This window comes from Dicentrarchus labrax, unplaced genomic scaffold (assembly GCF_905237075.1).
Source record: "Dicentrarchus labrax unplaced genomic scaffold, dlabrax2021, whole genome shotgun sequence".
Lineage (NCBI taxonomy): Eukaryota > Metazoa > Chordata > Actinopteri > Moronidae > Dicentrarchus > Dicentrarchus labrax.
The window spans coordinates 22,999,878-23,018,132 of record NW_026136706.1 but is presented as its reverse complement, the minus strand read 5'-3'; the positions used below and the strand labels follow the sequence as shown (position 1 = coordinate 23,018,132).

The window sequence follows — 18,255 nt, the reverse complement described above, 5'->3', positions numbered from 1 at the left end:
ATTATGAGAGGAAATTAAGCAATTATTGCTTCTAAAAATAGAGAACACCTCCTCTTTCTCACCCAACCATTCATCCAGCAGTTATGATCTCGGAAAGCTGCTTAAGCTGTTGCCATGAAAACACAAAGCTGTGTCCTATATTGTGCAACTCTCCTCCTTGGTCTTGTGCTATGCAAATGGCATTCTCAGCCTAAAGCTCGGGTAGGCAGTTGGAACATAAACAATGCAAAACCCCAGTTTGTCATCATGCCCCTTCGCTAGTTATCGAAACGAGCACCGTAGCATCAAACATAATGAGCCTGAGTCTGTGCAGGTTTTCTGCCTTTTGTTGGGCTTTTGCCATCTGAAGATCTGCATTTGTTGTACAGTTACACCCTCTCAGAAATGACCTGTGATTGGCCAAAGTCTGCCGTCACAGGCTAGGAGGAGGTGCAGAAGTTCAGTTTTCTCTCAGAACACTTTAATTAAAATATGCAAAAAGATTAATATTGCTTTTTTTTTTAAATAATGGTAATATTTTAATTTTGTAAAAGTGGCCCTCCTATTGGATGACAATCCCAGCACTGCTACTGTTTTTCTTCTGAGGAAATATATTGCTCCCTTGTCAGAGCTGGCCCCACATGTACTGAGTCCTTGCTGCAGTGGCCCAGGGTTCGAATATGACCTGTGGCCCCTTGCTGCATGTCATCCCCCCCCCGGGCCATCCTCAGCTGTCACTACCCATTGAAGACAATAAAAGCTAAAAGAAATATTGAAAAACAAAAACAAACTAACCACTGTGTTAGAAGGAGTTTTTAAAATCAAGTTTGTCCTAAAGGAAGGGGAAAGAAGGAAGAAGAGAAAGAAAAAAAAAAGTCTGTTTTGTGTGTCCATTTTGATTTTGTTTTAAGGACTGAATTATAGACATAAAATACTTGATGAGTGGATAATAAGCCATTATAGTTTTATTTATGGATTGTAGATGGAGTGCTAAATTAAAGACACATTTTTCCCAAAACCAAATAACGTTGCCAGTTTGAAAACTAGTTTTGTGTGTCAGTGTGACAGTTTGACTGGTGCCCTCACAGACCGTCTACTGGACTACTGGAGATATGGTATTGTAGATATGTAGAGATATGTTGTAAGGGAATGTTGACACTACTGAACAACAGTCTCAAGGGTTTTGGCAGGCTCAGTACTGCAGTTGGCATATTTTGAAAGGTGTTATAGTGTAAACTGTCACTGAACAGGCCAGTTGTAACTGAGAGTCGGTCCAACAGCCTTCGAGGGCCTCCAGTCTGTTTTGGCCCGGTGTTGTGGAAATCACAGCGTGGGTGTGTTTGATCAGTCAGACAGAACTGTCATGGCCGCTGGCTCCCAGACACCCAAACACAACAGACGGGCAGACACAGAACATCACAAGGGCCGTGTGGATAAAACTGTGGAAACAAGTGGAGGCAGTGCAGAGGAGCATGGGACATCTAATTGACACGCATGCATGTCCCTGAGTTCAGGCCCCTGTTGGACATTTATTAGCAGGAAAACAAACATAGAGCTAGATTAGTGCTTTCTTTTTCTTATTTTATTCAAATTGTCTTAGATCCCTGAAGCCACCAGTTCCTACTGTATCTTGTAGCCTTGCTAGCATGGAGCACCTGTTTCTTCATAACTCATATAACTGATTAATAGACCTTTTTCACACATGTTGTGTGTTTGTTTTTGGGATAACAGGCTGTTGGACAAATGGATATATTGGCACCACTGTGGCAGCAACCAGGGACAGAACACGTGCATGAATATGATTGAAAGTTTGTAGTCGGCTGAAAAAGTGAAAAAGCCAGTGCTTTTGAAGCCTGAATGAAACAGCTGATCCCATCCAGCTAATGTGAGAGAGCCTTCAGTGCTCTGCCCCAACTAATGCCATGTTTTATTAAAGGTCCAATGTGTAACATTTAGGAGGATCTATTGACAGAAATGGAATATGTATTTATCAGCTCTAGATAGGGCCTTTTGTGCTTTTTGCTAGTTTGGCTGCCACAGTAGTTTCTCCTACACGCTTGGAACAGGAGGGTAGGGAGAGGGGGTGTATTAAATCCTACACATTAAGTATTGCAATGCAATACAGCGATTAATGATCTTATTAGCAGTGTTGGGCTGGTTACTCAGAAAATTGTATTTATTACTCATTACCCTTTTTAAAAGTAATATGTAATAAGTAATGTGCTTTACTTATTACTCCTTGCCAACAGTAATTAGTTTCACTACTAGTTATATTACTTTTCCCACCAAATTGGTCACTGTGTCCCTTCTCCCCAAAATTCCAACTGATGACGATTAAAATCCTGTTTTGTTTGTTAAAATCAAAGTAATGGAAATAATTCTAGCCACTGAGAATAAGCGTTTCCATCTTTCCTCCACGATTACAAAAATGAATCCAAAGATGTGATTGGATTGTTGCATTTCAAGTCAGTAGAGGCTGACATAAAAAATAATGTAACTAATTATTTTTTGGAGGAGTAACTGTAATATTACTGAAATGTATTAGTAATTAGTTACACTACTAGTTACTGGGGAAAGTAATACTATTACTGTAATATTATTACTAGTAATGAGTTACTGCCCAACACTGCTGAGTAGTTTCACCTGTTTGACAAGTGTTGTTTGCTGTAAAAAATTAATTTTATTTAACTTTTACATTTCTGTACTTTTTAGTAATGATGCCATTGTAGTAGTTTAGTAAAAAGTATGTTTTACCATTTGATACTTACAGAAAATGATAGAGGACGCGCACTGACAAAATATAACCAAACTGTGATTTTGTAACAGATATGCCAATTTAAAGTCTTACTTAAAACTTAATAAATAGCCAGACAGAATGTTTCTCAGAGGATTTAATACTTTTTTGCTGTTCTCCAACATGTCCAAGTAGCCATGATTTGTGACCTGACCAGATGTGGTGAGCTCTGTAGAAAGTAATTCTACTAAGTAATTCTCATAGTTAAACATCTTTCAAAAGGTTAACTGGGTGCTGGACTGAGAATCAGAATAGTGGAATCAAAACAATGATAGCTCCTTGTAGAAAATATTTACCACCACAATTAACTGAGTGGTTTATCATATTTTTCTGAAAAGGCAAAATATGTCATTAATTAACTATTACATTATTATAATGTCCTTTGAGGTTTTGATATTGTCAGCTGTCTTTATGCTACATTTTGACACCTTCAATTCCATTTAATCCACTTCTACTACATTGTGAATGCAGGTTTACAATTACTAAGTATCAGTCCATAAATTAAATAAATAATTGTTGTCCATAAAAGTTATAATTAGTCATGATGGCCACTTTTGACTCGATTTGTCCTTGTTTTTCAAAATGGTGCCAAATAGATATACACAACAGGGTAGCATAGGGAAGAGTTGCACATACACTGAGGCTTAGCATTAATATTTATCCCCTGCTGGGTCAGAGATGGTATGCTTGGTATGTTGGAGGCTAGGTACTTTCTCTCACTAAGCTTTTTCTTTCCCTCAAACACACACACACACACACACACACACACACACACACACACACACACACACACACACACACACACACACACACACTCACACGACGCTCAAGTTCCCTGTTATATAGGTTGGTGAGTGCACACACACATGCACACACACACACACACACACACACACACACACACACACACACACTTTCTGTCTGTCTCTCCCACACACATCCACTGTTTGTTTTTCGTAAACAGGAATTATTGGTTCATTCAGCTGAGACAGCCATGTTTCCCTCACATAATGTGTTTGCCTTGTAGTAACCATAAGTGCTTAAGCATCCTTTGATCATGTAGGACATACAAATATGTAGAACAGGCTTTAACTGGACATACTTAATATGTTAAGCACTTGACAGGGTATTTTCTCTCTTTCATTATTCCCTGCTAATAGAAGTCTTTTGATTTGTTGCATGTTGTCAGTTTTATTTTTCTCTGAGAAATATAAGTTCTCTGTTTATCCAGTTGAATAGGGAGTTTGCAGTTCTTATTTTGGAGAAGATATTGCAGGCTGAGATAATAGTCAGCCAACTGGCACAGAGACACAAATATTGCTTATGGGAGTACTAAAAGTAGGCATCCAAAAAAGATATAAACGCCAGTTCTCAATGTGCAGCCAAATTTATGTCCATGTCAGTGGACTGCTCTTGAATGGGCCTGTGCTGCTGCTTAAAGTTTGCTGGATTCTTATTCACTCACAATCATATAATTCAGAGAAATAAACACTTCACAGAAGATTGACAGTGAGGTTTTTTTGCTGTCAAAAAACATTTGAAATATAAACATGTCCATGGCCACTCCTGCAGCACAATCCACCTTTCCTCTGTCCATCCATGGGTTTATATTTAACATTCATACATTCATATTGGGCTTAATCCTCACGCTATCTCCGTCTCCCCTAAACCACTTATTTTCTTGCTCATTCATGGGCTGAATTACTGTCATAATTTACTTATTTGTTCCCAGGCATGCTCTGTGTTGTTGTCAGTATATTCAGTGGATGAGCTAAGGGTGGGCTGGAACAAACTGAACATACTGAGTATATGGATGGACAGAGGAGATAGTGCAGGAGTGGTTTGAGAAGTTTTTGTGGACATTTGTAAACTTGTTTTAAATTCTTTGTTACTAATTAATGTTTACTAATTGGCAATAAAGACAAATTACAGCTGATGCTGATGGGAGTGTCATTAGTTTTGCAAGTGTGGTTATAAACCGAAGTATTGGACTAAGTAAAGATTTGACCTCATGATCGCACTAGACAAAATGTTTAGGGATCACCAACATTCAGGGAAACATGAATGTCTGTACCAAATTCTACTCGAAAATGTAACAGTTGTTGATACATTTAACTCAGGTCCACAAATACAGTATGAACCTCCAAGGTGGCACTAGAGGAAAAGTCAGGGGATGGCAAAAGTAATTATTATTGTCTCTCATGGAACTATTGATATCTGTACCAAATTTCATGGCAATCCATCCAATGGTTGTCAAGAAATTACACATAAAACCAAAGTAGTAAACCTCATGGTGACCAGGGATGTTGAAAACAAATTTAGTTTCAATCTTTATCTTATAGCTGTTAAGATATTTCAGTCAGGACCAAAATGGACCGACATACCCTCTATAGAGCCACTATTGTAGCTGAAAACCTTACTCACTGTGGTTGTCCAATCACATTCATGCGTCCAAAGTACAGTTAGTGCATGTCCAATTGCATACTTGTATGAAAATGAGTTTGCCTAGTGATGATTACATCTCGTCTAATCATGTGCTTTTATGTAAATCAAGTTCAGCCAACAGTAAAACACATCACCTTAAACAGACTTGAAGAAGTGTATGTAGTGTATACGAACAACGTGATGACAGAGAATGAACTTTTATATTAAACTGAAAGTCATTTTTCATATATGCCACAATGTATTGATGATTTATATATTTACCCCTCCAAGACTGACTGCACTGTAGCTTTTGTTTCCCACTCACACATAATGATGTACTCTATATTTGATATCAGTCCTGCTGGATTGTCTTGACCACTGCTATTTGTGGAACTGAGTGGAACATCCTGTATACTCTAAACGGATATAGTAAGGACTTCTCACAACAACATGAGAATGAATTCTCAGAGTGAGCAGAGAATAACTGCACACAGCCCGCAGTGTTAGGTGGTATCACTCAAATTCGTCAGAGACAACACACACTCCTTCTCTGCTGTAAGTGCTCACTTGACAGCATGTTGTGAATATATTTTGAATAATAAACTCTCTTGCTGTTGTTATCTTTATTGCAGGGGGAAAAATACTTGTCCCATGTCTCTATCTTGCAGTTTGCATCTTGTGTGCCAGTGTGCCTCAGTGTTTATGGTATTTAATTATTGCTTTATATGGAAAGTAGACCCGTACACACAGTAGCACAAAAAACATTAATGATCTTATCTCAAGTAGTTTTAGCGGTCTTTGACTGAAAATATTTAAAATACTGCTTGTTATGCTGTACATGCATTGCAATGTTATTCAAATCAGATTTTTCATTTTCAACAAGTTTCATGATTTTCATGATTTAGTTATTGCTGTAAGTGTTGTTGCTGTAATTTTCACTAGTTTCTGACATTTTATAGACTACAATTGATCACGGAGTGGGGTTGTAACAATAGACTCAACTCACGATTCGATACAATTTTAAAATACTGGGTTCATGATATTATCTCATAATTTCTTTAACAAAATGAGATTGAAAACTAATTCTTACTGAATAAGTCATTATTTCTCATAGAAATAATGAAATAATTATTTTTATTTTTATTGTTTTGAGTGATGTAGGACGTTGTATGTTGCGTCTCCTTTCTCATCCCACCCATTTGAATATTCACATGTCTGTATCGCGAGGATGAGTCAGATACATTTTAACAATGCTGTACATTTGGAGATTATGTTGTTTTAGATGACTAAAAACATGATGCAATATTAGCTTTATTTGAATGTAAATTATTAAGAAAATAGCTTTTATGGTATTTGTAGCAATAGCCATTCTTTGCAAAGAATAGCTATTTGTCTGTTCTTCTTAGCTAGTCTAGGAGAGGTTTTTGTTCATGACAAAACTACAGAATCAATACTGCGGATACCTTCTGAAGATGGAGTGTATGTTACAGTTCAGCAGGCACAACATGGAAATAGTCTGTCTCATAATTGCCTCCATCCCCATTTGAATAGATTGATACATGAATACACTGACTGATGGAATCAACAAGGTACAGTATGTTAATTAGTGAGCTGTAGAAGTGCTGGTTGGTGGATTTTTTAACTTAACTTTGGACAGAGCAAGGCTTGCTGTTTCCCCCTGCTTCCAGTTTGCATGCTAAGCTAAGCCAAACACCTCCTAGCTTTACGTTCATGATTAAACATGAGTGTTATCAATGAAACACAGCAAGAAAAAATATGCACATTTTACTGAATGTCACGCTATTCCTTTAACATTTTGCAGTATGCATGAATGTTATTAGTTCAGTGATAATTTGAGTTAATGCCAAGCCAGGTTTGTAGTTTTTCTGTCAAAAAAAAATGATGCCACCAAAAGGGTGTATCTGTTGACAACAATTCAGGTGGCACCAGCCATGGGAACACATGATGGGTATTACTGCAGGGCGAGTTGTCCCAGGAGACACATTAGTGTTTCTCATCATGTTTCAGCATTCAGGCAGACTAGGGGACGCCTTCTCAGTCCACTTCTTTTCTCTCTATAAGCTCTGGTCTTCTCCAGTAACATGGTGAGTGTGTTACAGGATATTTGTAGCATTGTTTTAGACCACTTCATAAGGCTGTGCTGGTTCTGAGACTTTAGGAATGAAGGAGACTGAATCCTTTCACCTCCCGGCTTTGAATAAATTTGTGCAGGCAGAAAGAATTCCTGCAAGTTGTCATTTCTTCCTTTTGTCAAGGTGGATAGCAGTACACTGGGTACGCAGACCTACCTGGCTATTAAAAAATGGATTTGTTTCCTGGGAGAGGTTTCAAAGCATTGGAGGGAAACAGATTTGAGTGCTAGGTGTTGACATCAAAAAGTACCACGCAGCCATGTCTCCTGCATGGCCTGCGTTGAAATGCAGGGTCTATATTTGGAAGAATCTCTAGTTAGTCAGTGTCCCCTCTCTGTCTCTTCTCTTTTGAAGCATGAGATGAAAAATTAACTGGCTTTTTCTTCTGTTTGTCGGTGGGCTTGTCTTTCTTCTTCAAAGGCATGACTCATAGAATGACCTTTTAGTTCCCAGGAGTTCAGAATCTCCTGTGAGGCATCAGGGCTGCTTAAAAGCATTTGGTGCCCCAGAAACATTCCCAGTCAAAGCCCAACTCTTGTAAATTGCTTCATCTTCACATTTTGATTCTGAACAATGTATATATTTTTGGTGCTCTCTACCAAAACCGCTCTTGAGATGTCAGCAAGATGTGACATTGGAAGCCAGAGGACAGGCAGAGGCATGATTTAGAGCATTTTCACACTTGGTCCAGAAGATACTTGAGTCTGCAAGTTTTGTATTGTCACTGTGCTCTCAGTGCTGATGTTCCTAAAAGCTGCACTAATCAATAGTATTATATTAATGATGAATTAAATGACTGGGCGTAATGTAAAAGGGGTCACTTATAGTGAGCAACCCACAGAGATTTATCACCTAGTCCTTCTCTCCAGCTCTACCTGGCCTTCTGGTCTTTCAGCTGAACCAAACGGGCACAGTCTCAGTGTTTTCCATCAACCTCATTTCAAACAGCTGTGTTAAGAGAAAAAGGTCTGATAAATCCACTGTACAAAACCAAATGACAGACTAACAAAGACCAGGCTGTTTGTTGTCGTTTTCACATTTAATAGAGTCTGTGGGAACCACATCAGAGCTCCCTTAAACCAAATCCTTGACCACAGTCTTGTGGTGGACCCAAGTTTGAAATTAGCTTTCACACTTCACCTAACGTAGCAGACTCTCAGAACTGGGAAAATGCTTTGTTTGCCCTGAGCTGAAAACACTGTTTAGAGTGTTCCTGGAGGAGATTACATATTCAGGGAAACAGACTTATACACTTATGACTTATGTTGTATTTTGCATATTGTAGCATTTCTCTAGTAGTCCTTTCATCAATTTTCAACATTCACGTTAAATAAAATTTGACACGCAAACATTTATACATCATACCTGTAGAAACATTAAGCCACAAAATAAAAAATAAACCTCCTTCTACAACCAGTAGGTGTCTCCAAGCATGTGGGTAAATGTAGGTTTACTGTACGTTTTCTTGCTTATGAAATACTGTTTCTTTTTAGTTGAATATGGGTATATTTGTTATACACAGATGTGTATTTTATAAAAACAACACCACATCTTTGCAGGTGCCTTAGTTCTTTGTTTTTTTGATTGCTAATGGATGAATGTATGAGTCCAGACTTTATACTGTGATAGTAATGCATAATGTAAAAACATGTAATGCAGTAGACCCCAGATGATTATTTTGTAATGAAAACTGAAAGCTTTTCATTAAAGATGTTCAATTTAATGTACAGTACCAGAGTGCACTTTACCTTCCCAAAGCAGAAATAACACAGGAGTCTAACAAAAGCAGTCTTATAGGATTGTTATAGTGATAGAAAATATATTACATACACAGAACTCAATGCATCAAATCCTATCTTTGGTTCATGCAATTTGATCCTCAGGTTTGTTTCTGGTTACAAAGGCATTAATATAGCAGCTGACAGCTTTCGAGGTAAAATCCGGCAGCAAATAACTGCAGGCCCTCACGTGAGAGACTTTCACCCTCTTGTACATTGCCCTGCAGAATGAGGCTGGCAGTGGGCTGCTAACAGTAATCAGCATGAAGCACATGACCTGCATTTATCCTTAAAACACACAATGTTCTTCAGTGTGCTAACTAAGGGGGTGTACGCTTGTAATGAATTTAATAATCTAATCAGAAGTAAAAATCGTACTGACACAGTGTTGCAGTACTTACCGAGGGGCAAAACAGAGTTAACAGAGGCCTGTTTATTTCTGTCACTGACTTCAGAATAAATTTCATGGTTTGCTTCAGCCAGTTCTTCCAAGAATTTGTGATCTTGCGATTGCAGTTATTTCAATTTCAAAATTAAAATATTTAAATATAAGAGAAGTAGAGGAATCGTTGCATTACTTACAAGCTCCACCAATCAAAATGTCAACAATCAATATGCAATCTTAAAGCAAAATGCAATCAATAACAATCTTCCTCAAACTAACCATGTGATTCATGAAGCTACTGAAGCAGTACTTGGTCAGTGTAAATACTTCATCATACATCATAAGTTCCATTCAGGGCAAAATACCATTTTAGTATATCCTGTTAACTATAACAGGACTATTCAGCATGCGATCAAATTCAGTCACTTTTGTTGTTGTTGTTTTTTTATTCCGCTGGTCTGGAGAATGAATCATTGACCTTTAAGTCACAAACCTGCTTTTATAACCTTTAGGCCCCTTGCCCATCTTTAAGGGCGCTTTAATGCAACTAACTGTGGAATCTACAACACATTTGCATGATGGCCCTCTGCAGACTGCAGAAACGTGTCTTGCGTGTACAACATTCACAGCTGTGCTGTGATACAAACATTACAGAGACATGCTCATCAAAACATTTCTCTACAGCAGCACTAGTGGCTAAGAAGGCATACCTCCTTCTTTAATGTTTACCACGTATTTAAATGTGTTATCAAAAATTACCACCGCACAGGACATTGTGCTTTGGTTTGGCTGCTGTTTCTGTCGTCACTTGTGTGGGCTTGATGTTGGCCGCCGGTCTTCCGCTGGCATCATGTTGGGCATCTCTGAAAGATACAAAAGTATAAATGAAAAGTCAGCTGGAAGCGTGGCGAGGGCTCAGGAGTAGAGAAGAAACACTAGGCCTTTGGGTGGATGTAAGAAACACTGAAAAAGAAAGGTGTGGGAGAGACGTAGGAGGGTAAAAACTCAGACGGCTGTGTAAATATTGACACCTTGGATGTCTTGCTCTGTTGTTTTTATGACCTCTGCTGGCAATTATTAATCACCCACTGAAATAATGTTGTACACACGGACGAGCCGGACTAGCACCTTCCATGGTTGCTATCGTTGCTCCTTAATTAGCAGACTTTATAGGGTTTCTTGTGTAGTTGTTGCTCTGGATGTGAAATATCCACCTCAAAGTGAGAACTGAGTTATTAATACTGCACCCACCCCAGGTCAGTATGAACCCAATGAAGCTTCTATTATAAAAAACCACAAAACACATTAGACCCCGTAAATTGCCGAAGTAAATGGAGCCATGTTTTCTGCACAGGAGATAATGAGGTGAATGTTAGGACTTTTGCACCCATTTAAGGCCGTTTGGCTACAAGTTACTTGCAGAAACTGTTTGAATAAATATGTTGAACATTGTTTTGTGATACATTATGGTTTACTGATAATTAAACAATAATCATGTCCTACCATTAGGGCTTGGATAAATCAATATTTCAATAGTATTGCCAATTGTCAATATATATATATATATGTGTGTGTGTATATCATATAAGAAATCATATAAAATAATCAAATTGTGTCCATGTACCTCTGTTCCATTGCATGCATTACATCATAAAAAACTCTGCACATGTGATTTGAATAAAAATTATAACACAGTGTGATCATATCATCATAATATGATTCCAGTGAAAGTTGAACAAAAACTGAACACCAAAACCTTTTATTTATTATTTATTTATTGTAAAACTGTTGTATTAGACAGTGTTTGTTTTTGCTAGGTGTACCTAATAAACTAAAGTTATTATTATTATTGACAGTGGAAATTAATAGGACACAAGAACTAATTAAGTAATAACTACTTAATTAATAATCATAATCATTGTAATCATACAATAAAAGCATGAAATTAAATAAAGCCATTTTTAGTAAAAGCCAATAGAGGTTGTGTTATTGTGAAAAGTCAATTATAAACAATTTTCTAACATTACAGGTTCTCCACTGCTGCGTTCGGGCACTTCCCAAAAATCACTATTTTGTTTCCTACATCAGTGGGGTTGATGTCAGGGGTCATGTGCTAAACAGCTATCTCTGTAAATGAGACCACAGGACTGCACTTTGCTCAACAGAGACATATAATAATGTGACACACAATATTACCTGCAGATGTGCATTCGCTGGTGCATATTGCAGCAGTGGCCTCCATTAATCAGCTGATAACAGAAACAGGAATATCGGAAGAGTAAAGAGTAAAATACCTGTGGGAGTGCCATAAGGCAAACAGCTTCTTTTTTTTTTTTTCGCCTGGAGTGTTGCATCACATTTTCTCTCCTCAGTGGGAATTCAGCTTTTTTTGTGTCATAGTCTGCAAAAGCTTGCTTGGGGCATCTTTGCTGTCGCAAATACTCGATCATTTGGGGACCTTGAGCTGAATTTAGCTTGTCTTTTAACGGTTTTCCATGAAAATGACTTGCCTGAGTGCTCTTGACTGTCTTTGGTTCGGCAGGTTTTGAATAGTATAAAAATGAGTCAGCGTGAGTGAGGTGAGCAAAACAATATGCATGAATCACAGAGAGAAATTACTGAAAGCGATCTTCCCTGATTATGTATGTTAAGTTTGAGAAGGCATTGATTTATGTACATCTATGGAGGGTGATAATCAGCAGAGACCTCATCAGTTCTCCCCTGCAGCTATTTGATAATAGATTTCTGTGTTCTCACCCAGGGGATGATCTCTGTATTAAACATGGGAGCTGTGTTTTTTCTGCCCCCACTTTCCCTCTGTGGTGAGGAAAAGCCCATAGGTTTCCAAATAAGGCCTGGGTGAGCACTGGCAGTATTAATAGAATAAGACTGCTGCTGGGGAATATTTGTATTGACCTGTTGAAAGACTATCTGATGCATGCCGTTTCCATGGCAGTGTGGGGGCGGGATGAAACGAGGCTGTGGTGTGCAGCTGCAGCTGACTGGGTAAGTCCACTGTAGGTAGCAGGAACCCACCGTTTCAAGCTGATTTAAAGCAGGAGTCTGTGTTTTCCACATTCATTCTCATGGTCTTAGCATTACACACTTTGCTCACAGAGCAAAATAATACATCTCTCTTTGCTGATCGTACAGTTCGAACACATTTGTTATGTTAATAAGCCCCTCATGGACAGGAAGGCATAATGATTTCTCTGTAGTTCAAGCCATTGAGAGGCATTTCATCTGTAATACCTTTTTGTTTACTCAGTGTCACAGAGTTGTGCAAAGTCAGGGCCTTTTTTGGTCAACCTTTTTATGATAAAAAATCTTTGTCACTAAGATTAGAATTGTGTGTAATAATATTACAATATTACCAAGAGATTAACAATTAAGATCCTGTAACAGTTTTGCCTCTTAAACCAGAGCATTTACTCGACTGCAACATTATGCAGAGAAATCCCCTCGTCTTTCTCTGTGCTGAGGGGATTGTCTCTTTGATGCGACTCTGGCATGACTCGGATGGATTACTTCATCATGAGGCCATTTGCTACCTCTCCCTCTTCTAATCTACATCCAGTATATTTGGCTTTTCAATCACGGCTGGCTACACTGAATATGACAAATCTCTTTGGAGCTGTTAAAGTTGTTAACTGAGCGCAATGGGTGAGTTGTAATAATCAAGTTCCTCTGCAAATGTTATCGTTTCTGTATTCACAAGAAATAGATTTTTCAAAAATATTGGTAATTGGGGCACCCTGTTGCCTCGCCTGGTGAAGCTGGTTCCCCATGTACCGGGGTTGGGTCCTTGCTGCAGCGGCCATGGGTTCTTCTCCAACCTGAGGCCCTTTGCTGCGTGTCATCCCCTCTCTCTCCCCCCTCTCCTACCACTCTACAGCTGTCACAGTCCGTTAAAAGCAATAATAGCCCAAACAATATATTCACTATATATATATATTGTTAATTGTAAGGCCTGGTTAGGTTTTTTTTATTAGATAGATATTAGATTTTTGTTTTGGGGAAGTTGTAAGATTTGATCATGAAAAATTCAAAAAGCCTTTTATTCTTCATTCATGATTCAGCATCAGTGGCTCATTGAGCTGACTTATAACACCCAAACATTCATACAGGTGCAAGGGCTTTACGTAGGGTTGTCTGTATGCAGCATCTCCAACACTAAAACATCCTCCTCCTTAACGTGCTGAAGCCATTGCAAAATATATGATTAATGTTCAAAGTGTGCTGACAGATGCTGCTGAATTCTGTATGGCATAGTTCATGTATCTATGCTGAGGGATTATCAAAATGGTTGATTCCCTCAAGGAGAAGAGCCTTTTACACCATTTACAATAAACGCTCAGTTCCTTGACAATGGTTTCTCTGACTCAAATGCTATTATGTAAAAATACTTCTGTCAAAGTAAATATTTAAGCAGGCAAAATAAAGAGTATCATGGGAAATAAACCTCTGTTTCTGTACACTTGGGCAAGACTGCTTGTCATGGTTGACTGTATTTATCTAAACAGTCATTTGTCTTCTGTGGGTCAGTCCAGTCCAGTTAGTGTTTCAGTTAGATAAGAGGCATAAATAGCAAAGAGTAACCTTTTCTAAATTCACCACCTTCTCTCTGTCTCACACCTCATTTCTTAATTTTCCTTGGTCGTGCCTCACTTCCAGGCAAGTCTTCCGCCAGCCACTCCTTTTTCTGAGTGTGCTTGGTTTTTGCATGGAGACCTGCTGAGGGGTTTTTGACTTGATAAAGACATGCTGTGTTTGTTCGGTTTGTTCCGGCAACAGAGAGGCCCGTGGTGTGAATGTGATTCAGCTGGCTGATTCAGCCCATTAAATGGCTCTATGAAAAGAATGGGCTGCTGGCGTTGGCTTGCTGCTGGCTGCCAGTCCCAGGACCCACTGTATGCCTGGCACTGAATGGAAACAATGTCTTTTAGCACTGGTGCCTTGGACACATGACAGCATGCAAGCTGTTTGATGGGTGGAAACTTGGACAGGGTCTATGAAACCTGAAGGTACTGATTTGCTGCAAATTAAAAATTCAAGTGTTATTGGGGCTCACATGCAAGTGTGCACCAGCAAGGAGTTTCCTACAGATGTCCAGTTCCCCCATGTATGTAGCCTTTGTTCACTGCACTAGCTTCTGTATCTCAGTGAGTACATTTACATGCAAACAGAAAACTCTCCTTGTCTGACGTCTTTGTCATACATGTTTAGAAACCTGGTTAGGCATTTACATTGAAAATCAGCTTTTTCTAGCTGGGAAATCAGGTTTCTTTAATTGCCTACCCCAAATAGGGAAACCAGGTTTCTTCTTTATGTAACGCTAACAAAATGGGTTACTGCAGAAAACTGACACTACATCTGATCTTAAATCACTCTCTGGTACATATGTGGTCAGATGCTCAGCAGTATAACCAGCAACCAGACCACAAAGTGCCTAGAATGCTGTGTGGAGTTCCTCAAAGTATCATCTCTTTTACTTACTACTGGATATATTTTTTTTTTGTGTCAAACCCTGTTGGCTTTATAATCTGGTAACACTGCAGTAAATACTGTTAAAAGTGTGTCTGCTTATTGGTCTTGAACAGATGATAACTCTTATTTTGGGCCATTGACAGGAAACACAAATCCTCAAGTTCCACAGTCCAGGGTCAAGAATCTTTTAAAAACTTTTTGTTCTTTATAACTGTGGAAAAGTTGATAAAGTGTTGTATAAATACACATAAATACATTACGTTAGTGAAAAAGAAGCTTTCCTACCTAGCCTGGCTGCCTCCTACAGCATAAACTGAGTACCAACTGCTGCTGATTGAGTCTATTTTGGATAAGTCTGTATTTTCTCTACCAAATATGTCAGAAATCTCCTAAATCACTGATCTTTACTCTCGTTTAGAGAAGAAACAGCTGCAGGATGATGACTAATAAGCTTATCAGCTACTTGTTTCAGCTCTGATATAGTTTCTTCCTATAATATATCATTCTTCTCCAAACAATCTGCTGGTAATGTTGAAATGAAAAGCTTCTTTTTTTTAAAGACCTACCTGAGGGGTCAGGTGTATATTCAAAACTAAATCTATGTTCACATTCTTGTACCAGATTCATAAACACCTGCATACACATTGTTCTGTGTTAGGAATCCCAGTGGTCTGACACTAAGAAGTTGTGTACCTGTTTGGAAAAAAACAGACTGTCCATTATTCACCATGTCATCTAGCAGTCTAAACTCTCTGCTAAATTGCAAGTGATTAACATACTACTGACTGATGACACATGAGGAGGTAAAATTTATTATGCAGATACCCTTTTATTCTTCTCAAATTACTGCAGTGTACACGCAGTAAACATATTTACTTGATCCAGATAGGCTTCCCATAAACCTTTTGACCTTATCTCTACATTTTTGCATCACACATCTCACTCGTGAGTGAGTAATGCTTAGTATAAAGAACAAGTGCAGCTACAGGTATATTAAGAAAATGTAAATGTTAAAGGTCGGAGGGACTGGGTGGAGTGCCTATTGTGTTCTTACAGTAAGTAAAATGAACATTTACTTTTATTTTCTTTAGAAAAGATGTGAATGTTAGATACAGACAGCGGTGCCAAAACCTGTCCCCTTGTTTAACTGCATAGGTTAATGTTCAACAGGGCATAAATCTCTCAGCGGGATGTGTGCAATTACAAGGTATTGATTGTAGTTTATGTTGGTAGAGAGCAACAGGAAGGAAAGAGAAAGGGAAACGGCAAAAGCAGTCCTCTGGCTCACATGGATGCCCCTTCTTTGTGTTGTAACTCACTCTCTCTCTCGCTCTCTCACCCTTTTACACAGATAGTGTCCAACGTGCTGATCTTCTCCTGTACCAACATCGTGGGAGTGTGCACGCATTACCCCGCTGAGGGCTCCCAGAGGCAGGCCTTCCAGGAGACCAGGGAATGCATCCAGGCTCGCCTCCACTCCCAGAGGGAAAACCAGCAACAGGTGAGCGCAAGCACAGATTTATGGTGACAGGAGACGGGGATGTAGGAGTGGAGGGAGGGCAGGGTCCAAAAAGCCCTGGTAACATTGGTGATTTCACTGAAAACCTATGCTTTGAACAAATAAGCTGGCTTAATTTCAAAGAGGTGGATCACTGATGTTACTTGGGTTTACCCCCCCTACATCCCCTCCTCCGCAGCTCTCACAGTCAAACAGCTAATTAGCCAGTTAGCTCACCTTTCGAACATCGGAAGAGACTGTGTGCACACATGTGATTTCCTGACATACCTTGCATCTTTTTTTTATATATATATAATTTAAAATGTGGCAGCTGCAAGTCACACACTGAAACAAAGCCCAACATACACTTACCCATCAGCAAAGCATTGATCACAGCGCCTTACCAACAGTTGCTCTTCTTCTTTAGCATGAACATACAGACTGAGCTGTCCTACAATAAGCCAAGTGTTTCTTCCTCTGTAGTTTGGGGCAAAATAATCCACAAGGTTATTAAGATCTGATTTAACTGCCACGGTTGAGACACAGCTGAGTCACACTAGTTGTTATTTTGTTCTTAATCCATCCCAAAAAACAAGAAAAAAACAAAAAACAAAACTCTACCTGACTGTTTTTGGGTGGACATTTCAGAAAGTACTCTGTGCTGTCAGGGATATACTGTAGTAGTAATAGTAATTGAAATGGAACGTTTTCCACACATCACTTTTGTGCTTATTGTGAACGCACATCTTCTCCTAAACCTCTCTCACCACCTCTCTAAAATGATATCTTCAACACAGTGTTCCACAGCACAGGAACATGAAGTCTCCTTAATAACTGAATAACACTTCAGGTTTATATAGTCCATCAGTTTGAATTATTTCTACTTAGTTTCTGAGAAATCCTGTTTGTTTTTTCAGCCAGTTTGGCAAATGGCTGCCATTGCTATGGAGAAAAGATCTTTGTTTTGTGCTGCAGGTTTAACCAGCACTTTTCACAGAACGGACAAATATTACAAACATTTAATATAAATATACATGAACAAGGGTCTGTTTTTTTTCTACAGCTGTTATATTGTGCTTTCAGAATGATTTTGAGACTTCCACTAGGTAATTGCTATAAACGTAGACCATAAATAGTTCCCAGCACAACAAACATAATGGTTTAATAATTATGTAGACCTTTATTCATTACCATTGGGGGGGAAGCTATTGCTCTTAGACCTACTCAGACGTGTTAGTCACACTGCCTCCCCTCAGACAGCCAAAGCCTCCACCTCTTAACGTACTTATACATGTCCATTGAACTTACTCCCCCCCCACGCTTTCTTGCAGGAACGTCTCCTCCTCTCAGTGCTTCCCCGCCATGTTGCCATGGAAATGAAAGCTGACATAAACGCCAAGCAGGAGGACATGATGTTTCACAAGATCTACATCCAGAAGCACGACAACGTCAGGTAATAAGACGCCCCCCCACCCCCTCCATGAATAAGAGGAGGTGGGATGGTGAGGGGTAACAGATTGAAGCTGCTATAAATAACACGTTTTCTCAACATCTCCACAAATTATTTTCAAGCTATGTGTTAGATACAAGAAGATAAACAACCACTGCACTTTTCCTCATCAGCATAACAAGCCCTCAGAAAATTGTTTTTTCAATGCAAAAATTCCTGCTTATATCTTTTGTTTGAGGCTGCATTTATCGAGTTTTGGCCACGAGAGGAGAACGATTTGGCTGAAACAAAACAAACGACAACAAGG

At 38.9% G+C, this 18,255-nt stretch overlaps 1 protein-coding gene across 2 annotated transcripts in view; it reads left to right on the top strand.

Annotated features, from left to right (window-relative positions):
• The window catches only part of adcy5 (adenylate cyclase 5), an 85,470-nt gene that overhangs the window by 23,380 nt on the left and 43,835 nt on the right, over positions 1–18,255 (top strand). For both annotated transcript variants that reach the window (XM_051404306.1, XM_051404305.1), the window contains exons 2-3: positions 16,352–16,501; positions 17,830–17,951. In XM_051404306.1, coding sequence (XP_051260266.1) covers positions 16,352–16,501; positions 17,830–17,951 — 272 coding nt within the window. The remainder of the gene's footprint in view (positions 1–16,351; positions 16,502–17,829; positions 17,952–18,255) is intronic.